The sequence below is a fragment of the Pongo abelii genome, chromosome 14 (genome assembly GCF_028885655.2).
Source record: "Pongo abelii isolate AG06213 chromosome 14, NHGRI_mPonAbe1-v2.0_pri, whole genome shotgun sequence".
Classification (NCBI taxonomy): Eukaryota; Metazoa; Chordata; class Mammalia; order Primates; family Hominidae; genus Pongo; species Pongo abelii.
In genome coordinates, this window is record NC_071999.2 from 106,326,707 (window position 1) to 106,348,082 (window position 21,376).

The 21,376-nt window shown below is 38.0% G+C and overlaps 1 protein-coding gene and 1 pseudogene across 5 annotated transcripts in view; one reads left to right on the plus strand and one right to left on the minus strand.

The window, feature by feature from the left end:
• The window catches only part of PCCA (propionyl-CoA carboxylase subunit alpha), a 461,053-nt gene that overhangs the window by 45,663 nt on the left and 394,014 nt on the right, over positions 1-21,376 (plus strand). For all 5 annotated transcript variants that reach the window (XM_024230769.3, XM_054529192.2, XM_054529194.2 and 2 more), the window contains exon 5: positions 20,139-20,252. In XM_024230769.3, coding sequence (XP_024086537.1) covers positions 20,139-20,252 — 114 coding nt within the window. The remainder of the gene's footprint in view (positions 1-20,138; positions 20,253-21,376) is intronic.
• LOC100458226 (large ribosomal subunit protein eL15-like) lies at positions 15,645-16,303 on the minus strand (annotated as a pseudogene).

A 21,376-nucleotide genomic window follows, 5' to 3' on the forward strand; every position in this document is an offset into this window, starting at 1 on the left:
CATTAGTATTTCATACTTTTCAATATGCAGATCCTGCACATGCTTTGTTTTGTTTGTTTTTGTAGACAGGGTCTTACTGTGTTGCCCAGGCTGGCCTCAAACTCCTGGGCTCAAGTGATCCTCCCACCACAGCCTCCCAAATAGCTCCCAACTGTAGGTAGGTACATGCCACCATGCCCAGCTTGTACATATTTTGTTAGATTTTTAACCTAAGTATAATTTTTTTTTGGAGACTCTTAAAATTGTATTGTTTGGCCAGGCGTGGTGGCTCGCATCTGTAATCCTAGCACTTTGGGAGGCTGAGGTGGGAGGGTCATTTGAGCCAGGAGTTTGAGACCATCCTGGGCAACATAGCCAGACCCTGTCTCTACAAACAAACAAAAATATAGTAGGGTGTAGGGGCACATACCTGTAGTCCTAGCTACTCTGGAGGCTGAGGGGGAGAATTGCTTGAGCCCAGGAGTTTAAGGCTGCAATGAGTTAATGATCACAACACTACATTCCAGCCTGGGCGACAGAGTGAGACTCTGTCTCTTTAAAAAAATTATTGTTTAGGCCGGTGACAGAGTGAGACTCCGTTATTGTTTAAAAAATTTTGGTTTCCAGTTGTACATTGCTAGTAGTAGAAGTATGATTAATGTTTGAGTGTTGACCTTGCATCCTGTGATCTTGCTAAACTCATTAGTTCTAGGAGTATTTTCGTAGGTTCCTTGGGGTTGTCTATGTAGATAATCATGTTGTCTGTGAACAGAGACAGTTCGATTTTTTTTTCTTTATAATCTGTATGTCTTTTATTTTATTTTTTTCTGTTGCTCTAGTTAGGAATTCCAGTATGAAGTGGAAGAGGAGTAGTAATGGTGCACATTCTTGCCTTATTCCCAATCTTAGTGGAAAAGTGTTGAGTCATTCAGAATTAAGTATGTTATTAGCTGTGGGTTTTTTGTGCTTGCTTTTTATCAGGTTGAGGAAGATCCTGTCTACTCCTAATTTGCCAATGAATGTTGAATTTTGTCTTACGCTTTTCCTGAATCAATTGATATGATCATGTGGGTTTGTTTTCCTTTTGATTGTAATATGCTGTTTTACACTGAGCGATTGATTTTTTTTAGTATGAAGCTAGTTTTGCATTTTGATTGTGGTGTATTCTTTTTTATGTGTTGCTGGATTGGACTTCTTAATTTTTTGTTAAGGATTTTTTACATCATTATTATGAGGGACATTGGTCTGCAGTTTTCTTTTTGTGTACTGTCTTTGGTATTAGCATAATGTTGTCCTTATAAAATGAATTGGGAAATGTTTCTTCTCTGAATGAGAGTGTATAAAATTTTTTTTTTTTTTGAGACAGAGTTTCACTCTTGTTGCCCATGCTGGAGTGCAATGGTGTGATCTCGGCTCACTGCAACCTCCACCTCCTGGATTCAAGCGATTCTCCTGCCTCAGCCTCTCGAGTAGCTGGGGTTACAGACATGCACCACCATGCCCGGCTAATTTTTGTATTTTTAGTAGAGATGGGGTTTCTCTCTGTTGGTCAGGCTGGTCTCAAACTCCCAACCTCAGGTGATCTACCCGCCTCGGCCTCCCAAAGTGCTGGGATTACAGGTGTGAGCCACTGCGCCTGGCCTATAAAATTGTTTAGAATTCTCCAGTGAAACCAACTGGGCCTGGAGATTTCTTCTTCAGAAGGTTTTAAATGACGTATTCAAGTTCTTTAATAGTTATTGGAGTATTCAGATTATCTATCTTATTTTGAGTGTGTTTTGTTAGCTTTGTGTTTTGCCATTTTTGAGGAATTGGTTCATTTCATCTAAATTGTCCAATTTATGTGCATAGAATTATTCTTAGAAACCTTTTATTATCCTTTTAATATCTTCATAGTTCGTAGTGATAACCTCTTTCCTTTCTTATTTTGGATGTCATTTTTTTCTTCTTTTCTTAGTCTTTTTAGAGATTTATCAGTTTCATTGATGCTTTAGAATAACTAGCTTAGGTTGGACTGATGTCTTTTTTTCTCTATTTTCTCTTTTAAAAATTATTGATATCTCCTCTGTTGTGTTCTTCCTTCTACTTTAGGTTTATTTTGCTTTTCTTTTTCTGGTTTATAAGGTAGGAGCTTAGATTATTGATTTGAGATATATCTGCTTATATAATATTTAATACTATAATTTTCTCTCTAGGCACTCTAAGTGCATCTAATAATTTTTTTTATATATCGTGTTTTCATTTTTGTTAAGAATGTTTTCTGAGACTTCCTTTTTTTGCCCATAGGTTATTTAAAATTGTTTAATTTCCAAGCATTTGGAGATTTTTCTACTGTCTTTCTGTTAATTTATTTCTAATACTAATTCTCTTTGTTCAGAGATCATATTTTGTATTATTATAGTTCTTTTCAGTGTGTTAAGTTCATTTTCTGATCCAGGTATGACCTGTTTTGGTGCATGTTTCATGTGCACTTGTAAAGATTGTGTCTTCTGTTGTTAGACTTCAGTACTGTATAAATGTCAATGAGATACAACTGGTTTGTGGTATTGTCCAGTTCCTCTATATCCATGCCGATTTTCTACTACTTATCTTTCTTTTGAGAGTCTTGATGTTTCCAACAATGACTGGGTTATTGTCTGTTTCTCCTCTCAGTTCTGCCAGTTTTTGCTTTATGAAGCACTGTTGTTAGGAACATACACATTAAGGATTATTGTATCTTTTTGGTGAATTGACCCTGTTACTATTAGGTAATGTTCTTCTCTATCCCTTGTAAATTTCTTTGCTCTGAGGCCTACTTTTTCTGATACTAACCTAGGCATTCCAGCCTTTATTTGCTTGATGTTTGCATCGTATTTTTTCCCATCATTTTACCTTTAAACTACATATATCATTATATTTGATGTGAATCTCTTGTACACAGCATATACTTGGGTCATATTTTGACAATCTCTTTTAATTTGTATGTTTAAGCCTTTTTTTTTTTAAATTTTTTTCAAGACAGGGTCTCACTCTGTCATCCAGGCTGGGGTGCAGTGGTGCGATTATGGCCCACTGCAGCCTCAGCCTCCTGGGCCCAAGTGATCCTTTCACCTCAGCCTCCTGAGTAACTGGGAACACCTCTAGCTAATTTTCTTTCATGGAGTCGTGGTCTGCCTATGTTGTCCAGGCTGGTCTTGAACTCCTGGGCTCAAGCATTCCTCTCATTTCGGCCTCCCAGAGTGTTGGGATTAAGGCGTGAACCAACACACCTGGCCACTTTTATGTTTAATGTAGTTATTGAAATGTTTGGGTTTTGGGCTACTATTTTATTATTTTGTTTTTCTATCTAGTTTTTTTCACTGTTTCACTCTTTGTGTCTTCTTTTGTGTTATTTGAACTTTTTAAAAGTATTCCTTTGAAATTTATTGTGTTTATGACTATCTCGTGTAGTTTTTCTTCAAATTAATACTTTATTGATTATAATATACATACTTGACTTCCTATAGTCTACTGAAAATTCGTATTTTACCACCTTAATTGGAATATGTCAGTCTTACCATCATGCGGGTATCTACATCCTCTTCTTATGTGATGGTTTGCTTACATGTTACATCTGCATGCATTGAAAACCCCAGCAGACAATGTGAAAATTTTTGCTTTCAAAGTTAAACATATTTCAAAGACAATGTTATCATTTCTGTTGCTCTTCCTTCATTCCTTATATTCCAAATTTCCTTCTAATGTTATTTTCCTTCTGTCTGAAGAACCTCCTTAAGTAGTTTTAGAGCTGATCTGCTAGCAACTAATGCTCTTAATTTTCCTTTATTTGAAAATGTCTTGGCTGGGCGCAGTGGCTCACGCCTGTAATCGCAGCACTTTGGGAGGCCGAAGCGGGTGGATCACGAGGTCAGGAGTTCAAGACCAGCCTGGCCAAGATGGTGAAACTCTGTCTCTACTAAAACTACAAAAAAATTAGCCAAGCGCAGTGGTAGGCACCTGTAATCCCAGCTACTTGGGAGGCTGAGGCAGGAGAATCGCTTGAACCGGGGCAGTAGAGGTTGCAGTGAGCCAAGATCACACCACTGCACTCCAGCCTGGGAGACAGAGCAAAACTCCATCTCAAAAAAAAAAAAAAAAAAGAAAGAAAATGTCTTTATTTCACCTTCATTCTTAGAGGATATTTGCACTGAATATAGAGTATTGAGTTGACAGTTCTTTCTTTCCAGCACTTGGAAAACATTATGTCACTTCCTTCTGGTCTTTGTTGCTTCTGATGTGAAATCCATAGTTGTTTGAGTATCATTCCTTTATAGTTAATGTGTTGTTTTTCTTTGTTTACTTTCAGGAATTTTGTCTTTAATTTTCAGTGGTTTGATTATGTTTTCTGATTTCTTTTTGTTACCTTGTTTGAGATTCACTGACCTTGAATATATAGGTTTATGTCTTTTACCAAACTTGGGAAGTTTTCAGTCCTTATTAAAAAAAATATTTTCTCAGCATGGTGCTGAGAAAATTTTTTTTCTTCTTTTCTCTGATGGACATGTATGTTAGACCTTTAAGTATTGTTCCATAGTCTCTTGTTAATTTTTTCTAGTCTTTTTTTCTCTCTTGTTTCAGATTGTATAATTTCTGTTGATCAGTCTTCAGATTTATTGACTCTTTCCTTTGTCATCTGTAGTCTACTCTTGAGCCCATCCAGTATGTTTTTTTAAATTTGATTATTGCATATTTTAGTTTAAAAATTTCCATTGGTTTCTTTTTATAAATTCTGTTTCTTTTCTGATACTTCAAATTTTCCATTTGTTTCAAGAGTGTTCATAATTGCTTGTTGGAAAACTTTAATAATAACTTCCTTAAAATCTTTGTGAGATAATTTCAGCATTTTTGTTACTTTGGTCTTGGTATTTGATTTTTCCTTCCCTGTAAGAGATTTACCTGGTTCTTGGGTTCATTTTAGATATTTTGAGTATGATGTTATGAGACATAATCCTCTGAATTTAGTTCATATCTTTTTACGATGTTAATATTTTTGTTTCAGCAGCAATTAACTTGGTTAGCTTCAGAGTGTACATTCCAGTTTTCTTTTTTTTTTGGCTGTGGGCTGTGGGTCTTTTTACTGCTATACAGATCCGCCCCACATATGTGTCAACAACTCATCAGTCTGGGATCTGTGGTTAGTTCAGTGTTTAAATTCTTTGGTATACTTATTAGGATTACATCTATACATGCCCAACCTAGGGATGAGCTCAGAAGTTCATAAACAACTTTATTGTGTCACTTCTCCATGCTAGCTTCTCCCATTCTGGTTCTTTAGGCCTTCACTGTTCAGTCTTCTTACTTAGAAATCTGAGGTTTTAGTCACCTTGCTCTGCTGTTCAAATTTTGTGTTTGGTGTCCAGGACGTGTAAAGAGCACAGACAGAGTAGAAAAAACCTTGGGGTTTTACCTGCCCTCTTGAGACTGCAGTTTCACTGACTGGAGAAGAATGTTTCTTCTCTCGTTGTTTTGGCTCTTGCTGGCACCTGTGTCTGCCACTGGTACCACAGCCACAAAATTACTTGGGGGTTGGGGCAAAAAAGAATAGAGCAAAATAAAAAAAAAATATGGGAATTGAGATTTCCATAATGTTGTAAGTATCAGGAGCTCCCTTTTCTGCCTTTTGAGTGAGACGAATAGGGGCTTTCCTGGAGTTCTCTCCATCAGTGTCCTCATGCCTACTTTGCACTTCAGGCTCTTCCAAGGTCGGGCAGGGGGATCATGGGAGGAAAAGAAAATGATAAAACTCACCACTTGTTTATAGTAATTCGAATTCTTTTCTCCGTGATCTGCCTGCTACTGTCTGCTTTTCCAAGTCTGTAAATACTTGATTCATGCATTCTATTGAGGTTTCATAGTTGCATTCAGTGGGATAGTTGGGGTGGAGCATGCTTAGTCCATCTTACCTGCAGTTAGAATGGCCAGGGGTGTTTCTTGAAAGCTACTTAAAAAACAAATGTGGGAAGGAATTAGCAGAATGCATGTTTGCATCCTGTATACTATGTTGTGTATCCCATATTATGGTAAAAGTTTGGTTAGATAACAGAGGAAAATAAAGAGGTTTTCATTGTTGATAGCACTGTGTCCTAACCTTCATCTGAGGTTGCTGGGAGAGAAAGGAAAGTGTTACAGCTAATTGTTTGAATGACTCAACTGCAGTAATATATAGTAAGCTGCTATTAATGATGCAGTATAGCTTGCCTCCTGTGGATGTTATTTTCTTTCCATAGGAGATAAACATTGAGAATCACAGACTTCCCAAAATCCAAACACTTTACCGTGACATTCAAGATCCATTCAAGTTCCTACTGATTTTTCTTCTACCATCCTTTCCCATCAGTCCCTTTTCATACACTTTATTTTCAAGCCATCTCACAGGTTTCTAAATAGACTGGCACCTTTCACATTTCCATCATTTCGAATGTACTCTTTTAGTTCTCTCTCATTTTTTTTCATTTATTAGAAATCCAGTTTTATTGTTCAGTAGCCAATTCTTTGTGAAACCATTTGTACATATTATTTTTTATTACATTTATTTATTTATTTATGAGACGGAGTCTCACTCTGTCATCCAGGCTGGAGTGCAGTGGCGTGATCTCGGCTCACTGCAACCTCCGCCTCCCAGGTTCAAGTGATTATTATGCCTCAGCCTCCCGAGTAGCTGGGATTACAGGCATGCGCCACCATGTCCAGCTGATTTTTTTGTATTTTTAGTAGAGACAGTGTTTCACCATGTTGGCCAGGCTGGTTTCAAACTGCTGACCTCAAGTGATCCGCCCGCCTTGGCCTCCCAAAGTGCTAAGTTTACAGGCGTGAACCACCACACCCAACCTTTATTACTCTTAATTGCAGTTGGTGTATAAGTCTGTCTTTCATACCAGACCAAACTTCTGGAGGGGTAGAGGACTGTGATTTATCATCTTTTTATACCTTGCTGTAATAAAGTATACCTGCAATAAATTTTTGAGTGGATCAGGGAAAAGAAAGGAAGTGTTCATGATTTAGTTAATGTTAAAGGGATATGATGGGTGGAACATCAAATAGTTGAATTACAGAAGAGAGTGGAAAACAGAGGCAAGTACTGTTTAAATGGAAATAGGAGCTAATGTTTTGGGAAATATATTTTGATGACTTTGAGTGTTGGCAGTAATACTTAGAAATTCATTTTTTCTGATCTTTTTATTATATACAGTTTTTCTTCCAGTAGGGCGGATTTTTTTTTTCTCCAGTCTTTTCTCTTCAGAGAGCCAGCTGCCACCTCCTATAAGGTAGTGTTTTTCTACCTTGTGCTGTCCAGTTGTTTCTTTATATTTGAATTTATTTATTTACTCTTTTACACAAAAGAGGCATGCCAACAGCTGCACTAAGTGTTCTTTCCTAAGCCAGCCAGATGTTTGGACTTGGAGAAAAGTTAGATTTTGAAATAAAAGACAGGTGGAATATAGCCCTTCATTCAACCATTCATTTTTTCCTTGCCTATTGCTGCTGCCAGGTAGGGTGTCTTTAACCCGTCTTTATAGTACCTCTTGTCACAAATTTATTTCCAAAAATTAAAGGACTAATTCTTCCTGAAATCTCTATGAGATGAAATGAGCCTTCTTTTTTCTTTTTTTTTTGAGATGGAGTCTTGCTCTGTCTCCCAGGCTGGAGTGCAGTGGCATGATCTCGGCTCATGCAACCTCTGCCTCCTGGGTTCAAGTGATTCTCCTACCTCAGCCTTCCGAGTAGCTAGGATTACAAGCGTGTGCCACCACACCCAGCTAATTTTTATATTTTTAGTAGAGATGGGGTTTTGCCATGTTGGCCAGGCTGTTCTCAAACTGCTGACCTCAGGTGATCCACCCGCCTCGGCCTCTCAAAGTGCTGGGATTACAGGCATGAGCCACCACACCCAGCTGAAATGAGCCTTCTTACATACTAGAGTCTATGTGGTTGTCCTAGTATGAGGCTGGTAAGCTTGCTGACATCATGCTTGGGCTTTCATCTGATATGGTTCAGCTGGTGGCCCAGCATAGCATATCAGGCTCCCTGTGTATGACAGTGCCGCTGGAGGTGGGTCATTCTTCGACTAGTAGGTAATTTGATCTCCCCGATACATTTATGTTTTTTCACATTTTGGGCTCTGATTCTCCCCCTTACATGGGCTTCAATTCCAAGGAAGGTAGGAGTTGAGATACAGGTACCCTTCTTTTTTTCAATCCTGCTACTCTTGCTGTGTTTATCTGAGTGTAGTTCTCTTATGCTCTGTAAACTAAGTCCCTAAAGAGGAACTTCTGTTCCTGGTAGCTGGGCCTACTTAAGGAGTTGCAGGTAAATTTAGTGAATGGCACAATCACTTTGGGTCTTTAACTATTGAGTTAAAATATTTTTGGCCAGGTGTGGTGGCTTATGCCTGTAATCCCAGCATTTTGGGATGCTGAGGTGGGTGGATCATTTGAGGGTCAGGAGTTTGAGACCAGCCTGACCAACATGGTGAAACCCCGTCTCTACTAAAAATACAAAAAAAGTTAGCTAGCTGTGGTAGTGCACACCTGTAGTCCCAGGCACTTGGGAGGCTGAGGCATGAGAATCGTTTGCACCTGGGAGGCAGAGATTGCAGTGAGCTGAGATTGTGCCACTGTACTCCAGCCTGGGTGACAGAGCGAGATGAGACTCTGCATCCACAAAAAAAAAAAAAATCTTTATTAATTATTAGTCTTGGATGAATAGGAAGAAATAATTGTTTCTTGAGCTCCTTCAAAGTACTCATTCTGTCTTCGGGTATAGAAGAATTTTCTTTTTTGGGAAATGGGGAGAAAGATATTTATTTTTGAATAGAAAATAAAGCACTTCTAGACATTTTTGTTTTCTTTTTGTTGTTGTTGTTTATTTGGTTTTGAGTCAGGGTCTTGCTCTGTCACCCAGGCTAAAGTGTAGTGGCACGACCATAGCTCACTGCAACTTCCAACTCATGGGCTCATGCAATCATTCTGTCTCAGCCTCCCAAGTAGCTGGGATTACAGGTGCCAGCCACCATGTCTGGCTAATTAAAAGAAATTTTTTTTTTGTAGAGATGGGGCCTCTGTGTTGCCCAAGCTGGTCTGGAACTCCTGGGCTCAAATGATCCTCCCATCTTGGCCTCCGAAAGTGTTGGGTTTACAGGCATGAGCCACCATGCCCGGCCCCAGATATTTCTGATGTCTTTAAATTTCATCTCACTGCTCAGTGAAAAATGACGTGCTAAGGAAAACTTCTTGAGCTCTGTAACTGCTTTTCATGATTACCTTCAATGTCTGGGAGCTAACTATACCAGGAAGCTTTTGAGTGGTTGATTTTGCTGCTATTTGTAATACTCATCTGAAAGTTTTTGGTGAGAAACTAGACAGCCATATACCATAAATCAAGAGTTGTCCTGTCTTTTGGGATCCCAGCAAAAATATTGGGTAATGTGGGAAATGGAATCTGAGCCCAGAAAGCCAGCTTTTAGAGTTTCTAGGAATGCCACGATGTCTGAATAGATACTATGAGAAAGATACTCACCATTAAGGTACATAAATAGAGGAATGGCTGTAATAATTTAGGACTGGTATGATCACTTTCATCTACTCATTTTTATATCATAGTGGATGCTCACTAGATTAGTTGATGCTTTTCATGACAGTCTTAAAAATAAGTTTTAACTGATTAATTGTAGAAAACTATGTTCTTGTTTATAATCTTTGATTTTTAAATTAAAAATACATACACTATATATTTCCTGTGTTAAGAAATGAAAAAATTTAAAAGTCCTGACTTATAATTAAGGCTGTTGGGATGAGCTAGACTTCATCTTCCTTTCCCAAATTCCCAGGGATGAGAAAAAGTTGAAGAGAAAAGACCTAAAGGTAAACAACAAACCAGAATTTAGGTGGAAAATGGTAAAGAGTACTCGTGGGATCCTGGAAACGCTGGTCCTGGAAACAGTGAGGAATTTTGAAAGAGAGATGGCTGATGGGATCATGCAGCAGGAAACCGCAGTCTGAAACGCAGATAGGAGAGGATGGATGCAAAGATGGGAGCAGCTCCAGAGGAGACTGCCTTGAGCACAAGAAGTGACATCCAGCCAGGTGATTCTTCCACACTCAGTGTCCGTGAAGGAGCAGATAATTCATAAACAGGTAGAGCCATATCTTGGAATTCTTTAGTAGTTAAAAAGACTGAGGTGGATCTCTATATATCAACAGAGAACATCTCTAAGACATTAAAAATGGAAAGAGAACTTGTGTAAGGACAATATGGTCTTTTACCATTAATGGTAAAAGAATCCCAACCTGAAATATTTTTATAGTTACCTATGTAAAAGCATAGAGCATAGGTTCTCAACAGTGGCATTATTCATATTATGTATTAGAGAACTCTATCATGGGTGACTGTCCTGCACATTATAGGATTTTTAGCAGCATCCCTGGCATCTTACCCACTAGATACTAGTAGTGTCCCCCCAGGCCCCAGTAGTGACAGCCAAAACTATCTACAGACATTGCCAACTGTGTCCTGGGGGATAAAATTGCTCCAATTTGGGATCCCTTGGCATATATTGAAGTCTAATAATGCATATTCACCTGTTAAGTGATTACCGGAGAGAGACATTGTAATGAGGACAGGTGTGGTCAGTGGAGTTTTTAGCTTTATTTTGAATAAGAATGTTTAGGTATTATGATCGGGCGCGGTGGCTCACGCCTGTAATCCCAGCACTTTGGGAGGCCAGGACAGGCAGATCATGAGGTTAGGAGATGGAGACCATCCTGGCTAACATGGTGAAACCCCATCTCTACTAAAAATACAAAAAAATAGCTGGGCGTGGTGACATACACCTGTAGTCCCAGCAACTCAGGAGGCTGAGGCAGGAGAATCGCTTGAACCCAGGAGGTGGAGGTTGCAGTGAGCCGAGATTGCGCCACTGCACTCCAGCCTGAGCAGCAGAGTGAGGCTCCATCTCAAAAAAAAAAAAAAAAAAAGAGTTTAGATATTACATATATTTACATATATTACATACATGTATACATATATAAAAGATATTTTATCTTATATATATTTTATATATATTATTTTATATATATTTTATATATATTATTTTATATATGTAAAAGATTACATATATAAAAGATAGTTTTGCTTTTTTTTTTTTTTGGGACAGAGTCTCACTCTGTCGCCCAGGCTGGAGTGCGCTGGTGCAATCTCGGCACCTCACTGCAATCTCTGCCTCCTGTGTTCAAGTGATTCTTGTGCCTCAGCCTCCCAAGCAGCTGGGACCATAGATGTGCGCCACCACACCCGGCTAATTTTTTTTATTTTTAGCAAATATGGGGTTTCGCCATGCTGGCCAGGCTGATCTCAAACTCCTGGCCTCAAGCGATCTGCCGGCCTCTACCTCCCAAAGTGCTGGGATTACAGGTGTGAGCCACCGCACCAGCCAGCTTTGCTTTTTTATAAGATATCTGTTGTATTAAATTTAAAAATGGTTAATGGTGGCTGGGCGCGGTGGCTCATGCCTGTAATCCCAGCACTTTGGGAGGCTGAGGCAGATGGATCATGAGGTCAGGAGTTTGAGACCAGCCTGACCAACGTGGTGAAACCCCGTCTCCACTAAAACTACAAAAATTAGTCGAGTGTTGTGGCACATGCCTGTAATCCCAGCTACTCAGGAGGCTGAGGCAGGAGAATCACTTGAACCCAGGAGGCAGAGGTTGCAGTGAGCCGAGATTGTGCCACTGCACTCCAGCCTAGGCGACAGAGTGAGACTCCATCTCAAAAAAAAAAAAAGGTTAATAGTTAGAAGAAATACAGATAGCTCACAAACATGCAAATATGCCCAAACTCACTAATAACCAGGAAAATGCAAATTAAAAAAATGAGGAATCATTTTTCTCCATTACATTAATAAAATTAGAAAGATAAATCATGTTCAATGATGGTGTAGTGTGGCGAAATTAATCTCTAATAGTAGTGTAAGTTGACCTAAGATTTTAAATGTGTAGTTTGTGGTATTTGTACTTTTAAATATTTTTCTTATAGAAATATACATATGTATGCAGATTGGCATGTTTAGGGAAGCTTATTGCGGCGCACTATACCTGCAAATTGAAACCATGTCCAATACTAGGAGAATGGTTAAATAAGTTATGGTTCATCTGGATTACTAGAAATACTGGGTAGCAGTTAAAAATTATGAGGTAGAATTCTAAAAAAAAAAAAACTGAGTGATAAAATTAGTTGTAGAATAAAATGTAGTGTGATTCAGTTTATACCAAGAAAAATCTTAAACATGAAATAAAACTCTGCACTTTTATGTCTGCATATCCATATGAAAATGCTTAGGTAAGTTTGGAAGGACACGTGCAAAACTGATCATGGCTGGATAATAGGAAATGGGACTAGGAGCCTTTAAAACGGGGCAGGGAATAATGGTTATCTGGTATCTATACTGTTTAAGCTTTTTTTCTTTTTAACCAAAGGAGTAACTCATACATTACTTGGGTAATTACAATAAAATTGAAAAATGTAAGAACATCTAAATGACTTGCTTTATATGCATATTGTCATCATTTAGTGGCCTGTGTTGAGCAGTGATAGCTGCTGCTGGGGCTCTGGTAGGGCTTTAAGATCCCATGACTTTTGGTGGCTCTCCATATTTTGTGGGATTGGCATTAGCTGTTCATATGGTTTGGAAACACTTTTTTAAAAGTACTGATTTCAGTGGAGATTATTTCCCAATCCTATTCCTAGAATTTCACTCTGTTATTGCTTCAGAAAGATGTATTCAGAAATATATGTCTGTGTATTTATGTCTTCATCACTAGACTTTGAATGCATGTGTGATAGCTTTCTCTTTAGTAAATGGAAAATAATCTTAAAGATTGCAAGCTAGAGCTGAGCCCACACTCTTACTGGTGTTTTCTTTTTTCCTCCCCTAACCTTACCTTGTCATAGTTTTTCTTAGGTAGTATTATTTATTTCTTTTTTACTATGTAGTGACATTCTTCAAATGTATACTTTCACTCTGGCTTGTCAGTAATTGGCTGGAAATTGTGATGGATCTATATAGTTTTTTTTGTGTTTTTTATAAAATTCTGTATAACATAAAGTTTACCATTTTGCTCATTTTATTTCATTTATTTAATTATTATTTTATATTTTTACAGATGGGGTCACACTATGTTGCCCAGGTTGGACTTGAACTCCTGGGCTTGAGTGATCCTCCTGCCTCAGCCTCCTAAGCCGCGGGGACTACAGGAGCTGTGCCACTGCACACGGCAGTTTTAGTCTTTTTATTTTTTGTTTTTTGAGACAGGATCTCACTCTGTTACCCAGGATGGAGTGCAGTGGTAGAATCACAGCTCACTGCCACCTTAGCCTCCACTTGTGAAGCCTCTTGGGTCTGCCACTGCTTGTCAGAAACTTTTTACTCTGAATTATTTCATATCTCAGGTGTTTTTACCTAGTTATTTTGCACATTACCCTTCTCAAAGGCATTTGTTCAAGTTTTTCCTAAGCTAATAAAGGAAAACAAACCTGAGTCATCTCTCGGCTGTCACTCTGCCTCTCCTGCTCTTTACATCCAACCATATGTACAGTCTTCACCCCACCCACCCCACCCCTACTCTACTTTTTCCTCTGCTTTATTCCACAGTCCTTTCCTTTGTGGTCTAGTACCCAGCAGCTACACTGACATGACTCTTGCTAAGGTTTTGCTTGAATACTTGATGTCTCCTTTCTCTCTGTCATTCTTCCCCTTCTCCCTTGATGCTTCTACTAAGGGGTCAGTGGTGTGAGAAGATAGTTCTCCTCTTGCTGGTTTTCATTATTTTGTTGTTTACTGTATCGTCAGGAATGCATGCTTGCAAGACAAAGACTAAAACAAAAAACAAAAAACCCAAACAACAAAAAAACCCCAGAACACCTTTGTTTTGGTTCCAAGATTGATTCAGTATTAGTTCCCTTTTGTGAAATGAAAACAGGATTGTAGAAAATGGTCTGGGAATTTTGCAACTGGCAAAAACGTATTCTCTTTTTTCCCTGTAGTTTAAAATTTTACCACTTTGAAAATCATGTAAGTCATCTTAGAAGAAAAATAGTAGTCACTAATTCTACCATCCAAAATAACCATGAATAAATATGTTTTGGTGCTACACATGTAGTTTTTCAAAATGGAATCAAAGCGAATCTTTAAAAAAAATCGTTTTGTTTTCTATGATCAAATTGCCTTTCTGGGAAAGGACATGCCAGAATGTTAGTTTTTTAAAAACTTGTATAAAGTATCTTTAGATACTTTGAATGAAATAGACAGAGTTCTATTCTTTTTTTTTGGAAATAGGATTTTATCTGGTTGTTTGATTTTTTTTTTTTTCAGTTATTCAAATGAAGATCGATGCAGTTGGCTTTCCTTTAACCTTTTAGTCTTTCAGGGTAATTTTCTCTTTTTTTTTGAGACTCTCAATAAGTTTATTATTTTTAAAATTGTGGTAAAATGCTTATAAGGAAATTTACCATCTTAACTATTTTTAAGTATACAGTTCAGTGGCATTAAGTACACTCACGTTGTTGTGCAGCCATCACTATAATCCATTTCCAGAACTCTTTTCATATTGCAAAACTGAAACTCTGTACCCATTAAATAGTAACTCCCCATTCCAGGCTCCCCACAGTCTCTGGCAACCACCATTCTACTTTCAGGATAATTTTCATTGGTTAGTAATGTTTGGACAATTTGATTAGATTTGGTGGATACTGAAGACTGGCCGGGTTATGTAACCTGTTGCTGCTTTCAGCCAAGAAGTGCATCTAGTCTGTATTACGTCATCCTTGGAGTGTTCTACCCAGTGTCTCGCATTGAAGGACATCACAAGGAAAACTGTATTCTCAGTGGTGGTAAATAGTGTCCACTTCATTACAGATCTCCTTGAGTGATAGGTTTCAAAATATGTCTAGGCATGAAGAAACATTTCCAAAGCTGCTTGTCTTCTCTACCTTTCTCAGTATATACTAGTTTAGAAGGTATTGAAAAGCTTTCACTGAGACCATTGAGTTTTATACTAAATATAACATCTGGCCTAGCACTGTTTATCACTCATATGCAATCTGTTTGATAAGGACAGGGACCAAATAGAATGTCTTTTTCAATGTATTTTAGGCATCTCATTGACTAATATGAAATTTTCTATTAATCCAAAGTTTTTAAATGCAGGCATAATTCCACCCCCCGCCCGCAAAGATTCAGTCTTGCTCTGTTGCACAGGCTGGAGTGCAGTGGCCTGATCGGCTCACTGCAACCTCTGCCTCCCAGGTTCAACAATTCTCCTGCCTCAGGCTCCTGAGTAGCTGGGATTATAGGCGTGCACCATTACGCCTAGGTAATTTTTTTTTTTTGTATTTTTTGGTGGAGACAGGGTTTCACCATGTTGGTCAGGCTGGTCTTGAACCCCTGACCTTGTGATCCACCTGCCTCGGCCTTCCAAAGTGCTGGGATTGCAGGCATGAGCTACTGCACCTGGCCGCAGGCATAATTTTTAACCTATTTATATCCAAACATTTAAATTTATTTATTTATTATTTTTATTATTTTTTATATTATTTTTATTATTGTATATTTTTATTTATATTATTATTTCAAATTGTTGATTAGGTATGAATTTTACAAACTTTACTTATATTAACGGTAACGGTGGAGCTGGAGAGTATTGTGCCTTCTCCAAGCTGCCCGGCGAGAACCACCAATAGTGTGGTGGAACTTATGGCTGTTTCCAAGGGCCACGGCTCTTTTGGCCTGCAGATGTCAGCCCACGCATCTCCCTGTGCTGTGGACTGGTTTGGTGATCCATTAGGTGTCAGGATTTCTTCTGATAGCTTTATGGAATGGATCAATGAGGATAACCTCAAAAAATTTGTATGTGGAATCTTCACCAACCCAGTAAGAATTCAGGACTCTCAAAGCCCCACAGTGGCGTCCAGCTCATTCCTCTGCAACGGACTGAAGGCTTGGAGCAAACTTTAGCTGGTTGACACCATGATGGACAGGCTTGCCTTAAGTTGCACCCTTAGGAACTGGGCATTTTCGGCCACCACGGCGAACACGAATCCTATATATAACATAACCTTGCTTGGCCTCGTAGCCCAGTTGGTGCGCTTTATCAGGCTGGGTGGGGTGGGGAGCCCTGTGGAGAGCAGAGAGCTGGCGGTACTGCCAGCAATGGACCCTCAAAAGAAAGTGCATGACATCAGACTGCTGCTTTCTCCATAGCTCCTGGATGTACTCGTATGCACCCATCTTGGCTTACCTGATGGCTGCTGCCAGACGGAAGAAAAGAAGTTTAATTTATTTTTTAAAAGTTAATAAAGAAGATGATTTTTCTCAGTCCTGTAAGATGAAAAACGTATCTGTTGTTCTTCTACTTTGTTATTTGGAAATTAGGCTCATACGGGTAATAGCTGATACAAGTAATTTTTCTCTGAAGAATAAAATAATTCAAAATATAAAACTAAATGCTTGGCCGGGCGCGGTGGCTCACACCTGTAATCCCAGCACTTTGGGAGGCCGAGGTAGGCGGATCACTTGAGGTCGGGAGTTCGAGACCAGCCTGACCCACATGGAGAAACCCTATCTCTACTAAAAATACAAAATTAGCCGGGGTTGGTGGCGCATGCCCGTAATCCCCGCTACTTGGGAAGGCTGAGGCAGGAGAATCGCTTGAGCCTGGGAGGTGGAGGTTGCGGTGAGCCGAGATCGCGCCATTGCACTCCAGCCTGGGCAAGAGCAAAAACTCTGTCTCAAAAAAAAAAACAACAACAAAAAAACTAAATGCTTGATGGGAAAACTAATAATCTGCTTTAAAAATCTCTATTGGTTTTCTGAGAACGGAGAAGTTTATGAAGACAAACTATACTTAGTACTTAAAATGCTTTACTTTTCTTTTTGAAACATAGCCAGCAAATCCTGCTTAATTGATTAGTCTACCTCAGTTTAAACTTTCCATGGTTGTTATATATTTCCTTTGCCATTAAAATATATAAAAAGGAATTTATATTTTTCAAGATGTTGAAATTTTTGAAACATATATCTACTCAGCCTATGCAATATTAAGTCATTCTGCAGAATAGCATCTGCATTGTTTAAATATTGTTTGTTTTGTATTATTAAGCCAAGAAAACAACTCACACATTTCATACAACAATGACAACAAAATTGAAATAGAGTTTCAAAAGTTTGTTAGATTGTTCTTTCCAGGTTGACTCTTCAGTGTCTCTTTAACTAAGGCAGTAGAGAATTCTAATGTTTTCTTTTGCATGGCTTTTTGCTACTAGTGACCCTGGGCTAGACTGTGGGCTTGTTGAGATGTGAATGTACCCTGCCCCCTGAAGTAAGATTTGTTCCTGCAAATGGAAGAAAAGAAGCCAAGTAATCCTTTATAAACAAGTTGTGTTCAGTCCTTCTTTGTAAAGTCCATAGCAGTTTTGACCTGCTTTTAATGCATGATTTATTCAATTGTTTATTGGAGCACTCTTTTTTTTTTTTTTAAACTGGAACAATCTTAATCACCCAGTAAAATATATTAGGCTCTGAGCTAGTTCTTGGTATGTTTATTTTATTTATTTATTTATTTATTTGAGACAAAGTCTCACTCTGTTGCCCAGGCTGGAGTGCAGTGGTGTGATCTCGGCTCACTGCAAGCTCCGCCTCCCGGGTTCACGCCATTCTCCTGCCTCAGCCTCCCAAGTAGCTGGGACTACAGGCGCCTGCCACCACGCCCGGCTAATTTTTTGTATTTTTAGTAGAGACGGGGTTTCACCATGTTAGCCAGGATGGTCTCAATCTCCTGACCTCGTGATCCGCCCACCTCGGCCTCCCAAAGTGCTGGGATTACAGGTGTGAGCCACTGCGCCCTGCCTAGTTCTTGGTATGTTTATAAAACGTTTGTGATAACATAGGAAAAATGTCTATTATGCTAGTTAAAAAACAAAAGGGTGTAAATTATATATGCAGTATCATTATGAAAGTGTATTTAGAGAACAGACTAAGTAAAAATGTCAATACTATTAGGATGATCTCTCTCTCCTTTTTCCTTTTGAATGCATGTTCATTATACAAATTTTGGACACATAAACACATGTGCTTATGTGTATCTTTTAATTTCTTTTCCTTGATAAACCACCAGTTGCCATACGTATTGCCAAGATTAAGAAGACTTTATGTAGGTGTAGATTTTTACCTCAAACATAATGAAAAAAAGATAATAAAAGTTGCAACTTTTTTGTACCTCGAAGACAATGGCTTTTAACATTTGATAATGAAAGTTACTAAGCAAGCTGCTATCCAAGTGTATCTATGAGTAAATAGCTTTAATCACATAACGTTGGGCTAGGGGAGATTAAAAAAAGAATTTAAGGCATAACCTTATGATCTGGTGGAGGAGAAATTGTAACAGTGTGCAAAGCAGTTAAAATGAGATTGTTGGGTAGATGAAATTATATGCTAAAATTTGCACTAACTACTCTCAGAGTTTAGATTAAAGGAGATTCATCCTAAATTGAAGTACTTGGGAAAGATCCAACGGTAGATGTGAAACTTGAAGTACATCTTCTATAATAGGTAGTATCTGAGGACAATAAAACAAGTGTGGATTTAAGTTTAAACAAAGACTTAAATGTATTCTTTTTAAAGGATTGTGAAGTACTTAATTTCTTTCTTACAGAAAAAAACTACAATCACAATTACAACAATAAAATTGACAGTAACAGGATCTGAAGTGGACAGAGGGCAATAGGGCAATAGAGGAGGGGCATCCTGGTCTGAGGGCAGAAGAGCAACTTGAGGTTGGGGGCATACCAGGCAACGATAACCACGAGGAAGGCCTTACTTTGAACACAGGGATCTTTAGAAGCCCTTTGCAAGCAGGGCTGCTTTTCCCTACAATTGGTATTATTAAATAATTACCGAACGTATATATTTGGATATTTTATAGTAAGATATTGACCTGAAAATCCCTTGGGCATTTACCTGATCTTTTACCTTTCAATACTCAATATAATTTTTTACTAAAGTGGAAAATATGTATTGAATTGACAAAGAGAATTCTTAGCTTTCTAAAAGACTACTTTTTTAGTTTTTTAAGATCTCATTTAAAACAAAGTATTTAAAAATTATTTCATAACTGAAGACTAACAGAAATACTCAGGTATTTGCCACCTTTGACTTTTTTTTTTTTTTTTTTGGTAGATTGTGGGTCATAAATGTTTAGGTATATGTTTGTGTTCCAGTTTTTATATCTGCCTTGCAAAATAATCGTAATCTGGAAGTTTCTGAAACTGGAAAACCATTAGGAAATTAGGAAAAGTCATTTAAAAAGATGGTAATCCTTTCATCAGTTAAAAAGAATAGACTCCTTTTAGAACTAAACTGTTTACTCTTTTTCATATTGAATGCTTAGCTTCTATTATGCAAAATAAATAGATTTAAACATTATAGAATGAGTAGTCTTAAAAATGGAGCATACATTCCTGAATTTTGAGTAGCTTTAGAACTTAATACACATATTTCTTTTAGGAATAAATGTAAAATGGATGAAGATTGAATGTGAGAGTATTTAAATGATTCTCAAGATTTTCTGGTTCATGTGTTGTGATATTGAACTCTTTCTTTCGTCTTAGGCTTTAATTTGTGCCTGGTGCTGACCTGATGCTGTGCAGGGACACTCACTGCATCCCTCCATTCAGTCCCTCTAATTATCCCAACTTCCTGGGGAGCTTGCTTAGAACTGGGCATGAGTGCTCGTTATTAAAATATTGGGCTACCCTGGCTACATGTAACAAGGTAGTTTTTGATATCAAATTTATGTATTGATGAACGGAATAGGAAGCTAAAATTGTTTGCTGTGATTTTACATAAAGAGGTAGGGGATACTATGGAAATTATTTGGTTAGACAATGAATTAGGCTGTAATAAATGAAATCATGGGTAATAGAGTTCCTGAGTTTATTTGTTGCATTGTTGCTTTTTAGTGCATACTCAAAAAGAAATATGACTCTATAAATGATATGCAGAAGAATCAGATTTGCAATTTTGTGTGTATTTGCAGATGATGGTAATTCTTTTTGCTGGGTGCATCTGTTAATGCAGAAATTTGTCTCCTCAGGTTCATGTGAAAATGGCGGATGAGGCCGTCTGTGTTGGCCCAGCTCCCACCAGTAAAAGCTACCTCAACATGGATGCCATCATGGAAGCCATTAAGAAAACCAGGGCCCAAGCTGTGAGTCTGAATGAATCTATCTACTGCAGCTGTTTCATATGTAGTGAGCAGAAAGCTAGAGTTTGTATTTAAAGAAAAAATAGGAAAGAATGATTGAAAATGCTGTTGCAGTTAGTTCATGTCACATGAGTTAAATGTGGTCGAATTTGCTACTGGAAATCAAAGGCTTTGTAGCATCTGGCAGTGTTGGTCGCTGATCCTGCAGGTGGCTGCTGGATTCAGCTTTCACACCAGGGAGCAGTTTCAGTTCATTTCCAAATTTGCTAGGAAAAAAGAAATCCCAATTAGTTTTGAGTATTAACCCTTTCAGTGTAATAAGAGCATTTAAAAAAATTCTATGTTATAAACAGGATCCAAAGACTCTGTTCAAATTCCATTTCAATGATTTAAAAATTACTTACACCTAGTACACTTCCAGAAATAAAAACAGCACATTTGGTAATTATTTTAGTTTGTTAATGTCAGTAGAATGCTCATAATTTACAAGGATAAATCATTCTCTCCAACCCCAGTTCTGTTTGAATAGAGTGGAATCCAAGGAAAAAAATGATTTCTGACATCAGAAACAGTGTTTTTTCTTTTATTTTCTTTTTTTAATTATCAGAACTAATTATATACAGTGTTAAAAACTATGCAAAGTTATCTCTAAAATTGGATGGAAACATCCAACACCAGCAATTAAGCCTGGAGCGCTTCAATTAGTGCTCACATTTCTTTTGAAAGAAATGTTTTAGTAAGATGCATGTTTAAATAAAAAACCTAGTTCGTGAACCTATATTATAGATGTTTACAGTTTATTAGCACAGTTAGTGAAGGTAAAACACTTTAACCTTTTAACTATAGCTTGCCAAAATAAATATGTAGTTGAGTGTTGATAAAATAAAGTTGGTGGAATGAAAACTCTTCTTCTCTGATACAGTAGTTTAAATTCTTCTGTACGATGTTCATAAAGCTTAGTTCAGCTTTTTTTTTTTTTTTTTTTGCTTTTTGAGATGGAGTTTCGCTCTTGTTGCCCAGGCCAGAGTGCGATGGTGTGATCTCGGCTCACTGTAACCTCTGTCCCTCCAGGTTCAGGTGATTCTCTTGCCTCAGCCTCCCAAGTAGCTGGGATTACAGGTGCCTGC